General features: G+C 35.6%; 1 protein-coding gene across 1 annotated transcript; it reads left to right on the top strand.

Annotated features, from left to right (window-relative positions):
* The first annotated feature begins 1891 nt into the window (after window positions 1–1891).
* On the top strand, window positions 1892–8131 carry LOC103444381 (uncharacterized). Its single transcript, XM_029108659.2, has 8 exons — window positions 1892–2541; window positions 2932–3501; window positions 3611–4897; window positions 4997–5321; window positions 5437–5695; window positions 5806–6022; window positions 6308–6807; window positions 7702–8131. Exons 1-8 carry the CDS (start codon window positions 2425–2427, stop codon window positions 7820–7822), a joined length of 3396 nt encoding a protein of 1131 aa, XP_028964492.2. The 5' UTR covers window positions 1892–2424; the 3' UTR covers window positions 7823–8131.
* The last annotated feature ends 737 nt before the right edge of the window (window positions 8132–8868 follow it).

Raw genomic sequence — 8868 nt, 5'->3', positions numbered from 1 at the left:
TCTTTTGATAGAACTTTGTTTTGATTTGTGAACGAACTATATACTTTATCTTTATCTTAGGTCACAGTGTAATGTTTAACGATTGAATTTGTGAGACGGTTTAACAATTTTTTCAGAAACTTACCATTCCTGCCAGATGCTCAAATATTATGTCTTCTACTTTTCTGCTTTCCCTTTTCTGTGTTTTTCCCCACATGGTAGGCTAAGCACTGAAACTATGAGTATAATACTGATGGCACAATACGATCTACAAATGAATGCTTTCTTATAGCATGCATATCCGTATATAGCAAGCAAAGTTTTACTTCATTGGTTCTTAGGTACTACACTGTCGTTTAAGTTAGTTTGTGTGGAAATTATTCATGCATGTTGCGACTACTATATTCAATTCCTGCAACAATGCTTGGGCATATTTTCTAGTAGATGACTATATAGTTCCACATATGTTTAAGGTACGGATATTCGGATGACGAATTCGATACCAAATTAGGCTACTCATTGTGTGGCTTTGCCGAACTCCTCATCTCCTTAATGTAAAAATATCAATATACTAAAAAAAAAGATACGGATATTCGGTACACAAAAATATGTAGTACAGACATACAAGTACATAGATAAATATTAAAAACATATAGGTCCATAAATAGGGAAAGAAACTCAACAAAAGAATACACAAGTGCACAATATAAAAAATACAAGAAGAAGTATCTACTGGCATGAATTCTGGGATTTGGTATGAATATTTGGAGAAAGATGGATTTGAATTGAACAAGTTGCTCTTATTCTCAAAATCACAGCCACGATATTTTTTGATACCTCCAAAATTGTAAGAGCAAAAGCTCATATTATATGGAAACCCAATATTTATTAGACCTTTAAATGACCTTGTAAAATGCAAACGTTAATTAAGAATCAATTTGAAATGTAAAAGAAAACCAACTCAAAAAGTCAATATTAATCAGCTAATTTTAAGGAAAATGATCAAATTCAATATTCAATCTTATACACCTGGTTTGAATGAGAAACGCATCCTATTCAAGGATGACAATCTAATTATGCCAAAAAACATGTTGTGTTTGTTCTAAAAGCTTATGTGAACTATTAAAAGAGTACATTAAACTCACTAACATGAAGTTGTGGTTAACTGTAAACTTTGAGAATTCAACGTGATCAATCATGTACACACAATAAAATGTTGTCAATCATGGCAATCTCTTTCATTTTATTGCTATCATATCAAAAATATTAGTCCATTGTTTTATCATGTTCAAAATCAAAGGCACTAAGTAATGGTAAAAGATTGCTTAAAGTTCACGATATTTTCTTCATCCAAAAAATTATAGATTGGAGGGTCCCAATGATTTTATTTATTAGTCATCTTGAAAATGACACATAGAGAAGAGAGGGCAGGTCGTTCCCTTTATTTGAACGAAAAATCCTCAGAATATTGTTTTTTAGATCAACCCCTTTTTTTGGTGTTTTTTAAGAAACCTTGGAGTTTTTTTTTTTTTTTTTTTGTCGAATGCAACTTATTAGAAAGGCAGTGAAGTGTTGAAATGGCCTAAAAATTCCAAAAAAAGGTATATTAGTTTATATGACATTTCAAAAAAAATTAACCAATTATAATTGATGAGTGTGCAGGAGCATGAGCTTTGTACGAAAAGCAAAGACTTTGCATTATTTCAATTGAATTATTAAATTGTGTTTCTTTTTGTTTTCAAACTTTTGTAAAATAAGAAAGTTAAAGGAAATATGTAGTGGTAAATATTTAGTGGTGGAATTTGTACGAAAAGAAGACTGGCTAACTGGCAATTACATCAGCTTGGACGCTGATTCGATTACTTAGTCTCGAGGGGAATTTAAATACCTTTCCGGTTTCCACAACTTTTCTTTTTGCAAAGGACAATAATGGAAGGCTCTCCCTTTATCTTATGGTATAGCTGAAGACTTGGGAGTTTTCTTCGTGGAAAGGGTTTCAAGTTGGACAAAATTGTTACTGTTAAGTTAAACCAAAGTTGGGTGTGAATCGTATATATTATGGTGTGAAAAATCCTAAAGAATTAATTCACTTGTTGATTCTGAAGAACTAATTCTTATTGATCTCTCACAACTTTCTACTATTTCCAAATTCTTATTGATTTTTCTACTGAATTTATGCTACAAAGTAAAGAAGATAAAAAGGTAAAAACAGAAATCGAGAGGCATACATAGACTCTTGGTCTTCCCTAAGCTATCTTTAATCATATCGTTATATGCGACTCACCCTCTATTGGAAGGTGAGTGTACTGGTCTCTTCAACTTCCTGTCCGCCTTCTATTTTAACCTGATCATTCACCCCCTCCCCCACAAACCATGGAATTTGAATAGGGAATGCCAGAAAATCGATGATACTACTCCACTGAAGAAATAGAGCAAGTGTAAGAAATGGAGAAGACTAACGTGAGCAACAAGAAAGAAGTTACAGACAAAAAAGCCTTCCTCGATCTGGTTTTCTCTTGGTCTCTCAGCGATGTTCTCAACAACAAACTTTACAAAAATCAGGTTCCTAATTTCCTTCTCTTTTAGAATTTGATTCAAGTGATATTCTAATAAATCTGTCTAAACTAAGGTGAAAAAAAAGTGATGGGGATTCAAATTTTTGCTTCAGAGGCGGAAGGGAAGCACATATCCTTAGCCCACTTGGCCACCAATCTATTTTGCTTGAGGCCACTTTCTCTTCCGAAAAAAAAAAAAAAAAAAAGCTTAGATATAGCAATAAGTATTCCTTGTTATTGTTTGAAAAGAAGGGTTTATCATTGTCAGCATGCATGACATTTGGTTTCTCACCATGTATATATTTGATGATCGTGGCATGTATTAGTTTGATGGAAACTTGAAGAGATTCCTGTTTTTTGGTCAAATTTTTACTGGATTTGTTCACTTAATTAACAGGTGCCTAGGATTCCTGAGACCTTCTTGAATGTGACGAGTTATTTGAAATCATTTGTTCCTTCACTCATCGAGGAAACACATGCTGATTTACTCTCAAATATGATCACGGAACTGTCGCATGCACCTACTTGTGAAATATTGACTCTTGAATGTTCAAAAGGTCATAAAAATCCCCAAAATTTGGTCTATGATATTGCATATAAGATAGATACAGAAGCGGATCAGAAGCACAATGGATTAATGTACGAGCCACAGGTTGGAGATCTCATTGCCTTGACAGATGTTAAACCGAAATGTATTGATGATTTGAACAGGTCCCCAAGATACTACGTTATTGCTTATGTTAATAAAGTACCTGATCCGGAAGAATTTCCTGATGCTCATGAGTTCCAAATACTCTCATCCAAGCCTATCGATTATGGAGAACAAGACACACAAAAGAGCAAGAGACAAAAACATTTTGCAGTTTATCTCATGAACATGACAACAAATCTTCGCGTGTGGTGTGCCTTGAACTCAAAAGAGGGAAACACAAATATTATTAAGAAAGTTCTGCAACCCAGTTCACATGTATGTATCTGGCTTTGGACTCATATAATTTCTCTCAACAATTCATTTATTTTTAAGCTTCACAGTTCACGCTAGTTCCTCACTAAACATTATGTTTCTTTCTGTACAGGATGCGAATTCTTGTACTACTTGCTCTCCCATACAAAGCTGCTCTCCTGACCTTTCTACCATTTGGCCCACTATTTCCTCTCACAAACTAAATGACTCCCAAGAAGCTGCAGTTTTAAACTTTATCGGTTTGAGTAAATGCCATCATCAGAATGATGTCAAATTAATTTGGGGTCCTCCAGGTACTGGGAAGACAAAGACAGTCAGTCTGTCTCTCTTTGCCCTCTTTATGCTCAAGTGCAGAACACTAACATGTGCTCCCACCAATATTGCGGTGTTAGAAGTTGCAGCCCGGCTCAGGAGATTGGTTAATCGGTCACTTGAGTTTGGAAAGTACGGACTTGGAGATATAGTTCTCTTTGGGAACAAGAAGCGAATGAAGGTTGATGATAAGGCTGACCTTCTTGAGGTATTTCTTGATCATCGTATTAAAATCCTGATCAAGTGTTTGATGCCCTTGTCTGGATGGAAGTATCTGTTAAGATCAATGATACGTCTACTTGAGGAACCAGATGAAGAGTACTCTTTATATTTGCAAAAGAGAGCACAAAAACAAAAACAGAGTCCTCAAGGAAATGAGAAAAACACAAAAAGAGCAGAAAAACACAAAGAGAGTGCTCAAGGAAATGAGAAGAAAAACACAAAGAGAGCAGAAAAACGTAAAGAAAGTGCTCAAGGAAATGAGAAGCGTACTAAAGGAAACAACGAAAGCGTAAAAGAGGATGATCCATTGACGTTTGAGGAGTTTGTGAAGAAAGAGTTTGATTCAATTTTTAAGCCACTGAAGATTTGCATGGTAAATTTGTACACTCACTTACCAACTTCTTGCATTTCACTGAAGGTAGTGAAGGACATGGATGAAGCTTTGGGTTTGCTCAAGTCCTATAAATCTTCCATGCATAGAATCAGTGTTGCTAAGGAAGGTTTAAACCTAGTCCTAAAAGATTTCAAAGTTTCAGGAAGCATTGTCAGTCGCTTTATACAGTTGGGAAAAACGTGTGTTTGTAAACTGAAGTTGCTTCCTCAGAAATTTGGTGTCCCAAAAACTATTGATTCTTATTCAATAAGAACTTTCTGCTTGCAAAATGCTTGCTTAATATTTTGTACTGCATCAACTTCTGCCAAATTGCCTAATGCATTACCAATGAGACCACTGGAATTGTTAGTCGTTGATGAAGCTGCTCAGCTTAAAGAATGTGAGTCCGCAATTCCTTTACAACTGTCTGGTATCCGCCATGCTATTCTAATAGGAGATGAGCGGCAACTCCCAGCTATGGTTAAAAGCGAGGTGTTATTTTTATCCTTCGTGTTCTTTACTTTTTCAAATTACTAGAATAATTTGTATATTATTGTAACATTATAATAATGAAATGGATCATATCATTAGAGAGCGAAAGTGGCTGAGTTTGGAAGAAGCTTGTTCGAAAGGATGACAAAGTTGGGACACAGGAAGCATCTTCTCAAATTCCAATATAGGATGCATCCATCCATCAGCTTATTTCCAAAAATGGAGTTTTATAACAATCAGATAGAAGATGGTCCGAATGTCACTGAAAGAAGCTATCAGAGGTGCTTCCTCAAGGGAAAGATGTACCAATCCTACTCCTTCATAAATATAGCCAATGGAAAAGAAGAATTTGATCATGGTCATAGTCAGAAAAATATGGTCGAGGTTGCTGTGGTCTCTGAGATAGTTGCAAGACTTTACAAAGGTATTTCTATTGTTGTCTAATCTCATTGATATACTTATTTTGCGAATTATCGCAGGAAGTTTGCATATAAATATACAAAAACTAGTTCTTGTTAATTTTCTTTTCTTGGCTGCAGAATTCATGGACACCAAGAAGGAGGTTAGTATTGGAGTCATATCACCATACAAGGCTCAAGTTTATGCAATTCAAGAGAGTGTAAAAAAATACAGTAAAAATTGTGACCCTCAATTCTCTGTAAGTGTGCGGTCTGTTGATGGGTTCCAAGGTGGTGAAGAGGATGTGATAATTATCTCCACTGTCAGATGTAACGTGAAAGGTTCAATTGGTTTCTTGTCCAACCGTCAAAGGGCAAATGTTGCACTTACACGTGCACGGTAGTACTTTTATATAATTATGTTACGTACAATTATTCATGATGCAGCTTAATTTGAAATGTCTAAGTTACTGGAGGTTTTGAATTTAGTGGTTTTGATTGTGTCTGTAGTTATTGTCTTTGGATATTGGGGAATGCGTCGACTTTGGTTAACAGTGACTCTGTCTGGAAGAAGCTAGTCCTTGATGCCAAGAGACGCGATTGTTTTCACAACGCTGATGAGGACAATAACTTGGCACAGGCTATTGCTGCTGCCCTGCTGGAGCTTGACCAATTTCATGCTCTACTTAGTATTGAATCTCTGCTGTTCAAAAATGCAAGATGGAAGGTATGCTGCTATTCATCCATTTAATTTTTTACTATATGTTGCTGTTCTATACTAAACAATGTACAACGTCGAGGCCTACAAAAGTATTATGTTAATTTTCTGCAGAATTTTATTATTTAATTTTCTGTTAATTTCAAAAGAGGGAGAGGAAGAACATCAGAAAATAATACGAGGAGAAGACAACGGGATCATCCCTCTTTAAAGAACATTTCTTCTTTTTTACATTATAAAATGCAGTGTGATGTTTGGTTGTTACAATATTGTTTGTCAACCTCTTCCATATAGGTTTGCTTCACTAATGAATTTGAGAAATCATTAGCAAAGATTAAAGACACTCTGGTTCGTCGAGAAGTGCTTAATCTACTAACGAAGCTTTCAAGTGGATGGCGTCACGCACACAAGGATAAGGGAATGATAGTTCATGACGGGACTTCTTCTCAACTGTTAGAGAAGTATAAAGTCAATAGGCTGCTGAATCTCATTTGGACTGTGGATATTCTTCAGGAGAAATCAGATTACATCCAGGTTATGCAGGTTTGGGATATCGTGACATCTTCGGATATACCTAGACTAGCAAAGAGTCTTGACATCATTTTTGGGACTTATACAGTGGATAAGATGAATCGTTGCAAACACAAACGTATTGATAAGTGCACTGCTGTTCCAATGAGATGGCCGGTGGATTCTAGTAGTTACCATGAAGCTGATCCAGTGGAGTTCCTTTCAAAACCATTATCTTCAGTCAGTCTAACAGATAAACCCGAATCATCAACATCAACTTCTGGGTGAGTGTATATCTACTTCAACCATATACACTCACATACATATATATGTGTGTGTGTGTGTGTGTTGTTATTTAAGCGAGAAATTCTGCTTGAGCACTTTTAAAACTACAAAAAACCCGCCGTTTGGAAATTATAGAGGCCAATTCTAGATAAATTGTCATTGGTTTGGCATATGCCAAATAGGAAATACATTTGCTTGTTCTATAGTAATGGACTGTTTTCTGTTGCATATGTTTTGCATTTTCTCTTGTTCATGTCAATTAGCCAAGATGAAGTTTGTAGGCTTTTATTTTGCATCTGATAAAATGTATCTTGCTTGATGAATCCATTTAATTTTAAACCATTGCATATCTGGCCAGAAACTCTAGTTCCAATTTCCAAAAAATTACGTATCCTTGCAAACTTCATGACAGTTTTTGTCCAACTTGCACCCCATCTGATTCAAAGTACAAGATCACTGTCGAGTTACTTATTTTTCTGAAAGCTGTAGGTATTTTCAAAGAAGCATCAAATTCGTTTGCTTGTCATACTGTAGGTTACTAGTTCTGTCACAGATTCTACACTTCCACTTGTTCGTATCAATCATTGATGGTGAAGTTAGTAGAACTTAAATCAGTTTTTTATTTTATGTTTTATAAAAGACCGAGTTATATGTTTCGCTTGAGGAATTGATTCAAAAGCATGCCGATTGCTCGATGGATCAATACAACTTGTTCACCCTCATATTATTGTTACTTCCCACTGATTAAACAAAATGCAAATATGAAATATATAAATTGGCTATGTTGTGCCTCACTAGTTTTAAAAATACATCATTTTCTGTAAGTAGGGTATGCAAAAGCTAACGAAGTTTCGATCAGTTATTTATTTTCTTTGGTGTGCTGACTTTGTTAGGGAGGCTATCAAAACAGAGAAACAGTCTACACAACCCAAAAGCCGTTTGAAAAGTCATGCTAAACAAAGAAGGCAATCACCGAACGTAGAGGTTGGAGTCTGGAGACCGTGTGTTCTTTAAGGTTAAGCCATGTTATGGAATTAAACCGTTTGGCAACGGCAAAAAACTTGCTCCCCGTTTTATTGGACCTTTCGAAGCTTTGAAGCTAGCTGGTGATGGTGAGGTTTCTTATAGATTAGCTCTTCCACCTTACCTATCTAGTAGTATCTATGATGTGTTTCATATATCTGCCTTAAAGAAAAACATTGCTGTTGTTTCACATGTTTTGAATTGGTACAATCTGAGCATTCAAAAACATCTGTTGTGTGACGAGAAACCGTGAATTGGTACAATTTGAGTGTATCCTGCTTAATGAAGATTGTGTTTTAAGGTCGGCCTACCGAATTTGAACCCACACACCGACAAGAAAATTAACCTCTTCGAAAATCAAATTTTGAGATTTAGTTGCATAAATAATCAGTTTTGATAATGATATCGTATAATGTGTACTCAAACAACTGCACAACAAAGATAAACCTGATCATTTTTGCAACCAAGTATAAAAAATTGGTGGTCATGCTAATTGCCCAATTGGTGTAATGTTTGCGCAAGTCCGCCAGAAGGAGCTCTCCAACCGGAAAAGGATCCTTTTTCCTAGGGATCCTAAGGATCCCATGATGTCATATATTCATCGTATATCATGCGATCATTTTTTGTTAAGTACTATTCATATTTAATCTTAAATTTTAAATTTTGAAATGATTTATGATCGTACGATGTACGATGAACGGGTAAGATCACAGCCAAGATCCTTTTCCTCTCCAACTCACTTTCTCCCTCTATCTTGGACCCATTTTTCTGGTAAAAATCTGTCTCAATTTGGATCGTGACATATCACATGACACAATCAGCATTTTGCTGGTAAAAATCATCTTCGTTGGTTCCAAGTGTTTATTCTCCAATGCCCCATTTTTAAATATCACATAGATTAGAACCACCATATCATGATTCAATGGTTGGGACAAATTTCCGACTCATATTTCACATGATTGGTTCTGAGTTCGATTTTTTATGTGTGTAAATTACACGATGGTGACAAGAAAAAGGTTCAAATGCCTTTGCGATTC

This window comes from Malus domestica, chromosome 09 (genome assembly GCF_042453785.1).
Source record: "Malus domestica chromosome 09, GDT2T_hap1".
Classification (NCBI taxonomy): domain Eukaryota; kingdom Viridiplantae; phylum Streptophyta; class Magnoliopsida; order Rosales; family Rosaceae; genus Malus; species Malus domestica.
The sequence above is the reverse complement of the archived record's forward strand: the minus strand, read 5'-3'. Positions and strand labels throughout refer to the sequence as shown.

Coding starts and splice junctions, on each gene's coding strand:
- LOC103444381 (XM_029108659.2), top strand. CDS start 2,425: ATGGAGAAGACTAACGTGAGCAACAAGAAAGAAGTTACAGACAAAAAA. Junction 3,502..3,610: donor TTCTGCAACCCAGTTCACAT/GTATGTATCTGG, acceptor CTTTCTGTACAG/GATGCGAATTCTTGTACTAC. Junction 6,808..7,701: donor TCATCAACATCAACTTCTGG/GTGAGTGTATAT, acceptor TGACTTTGTTAG/GGAGGCTATCAAAACAGAGA.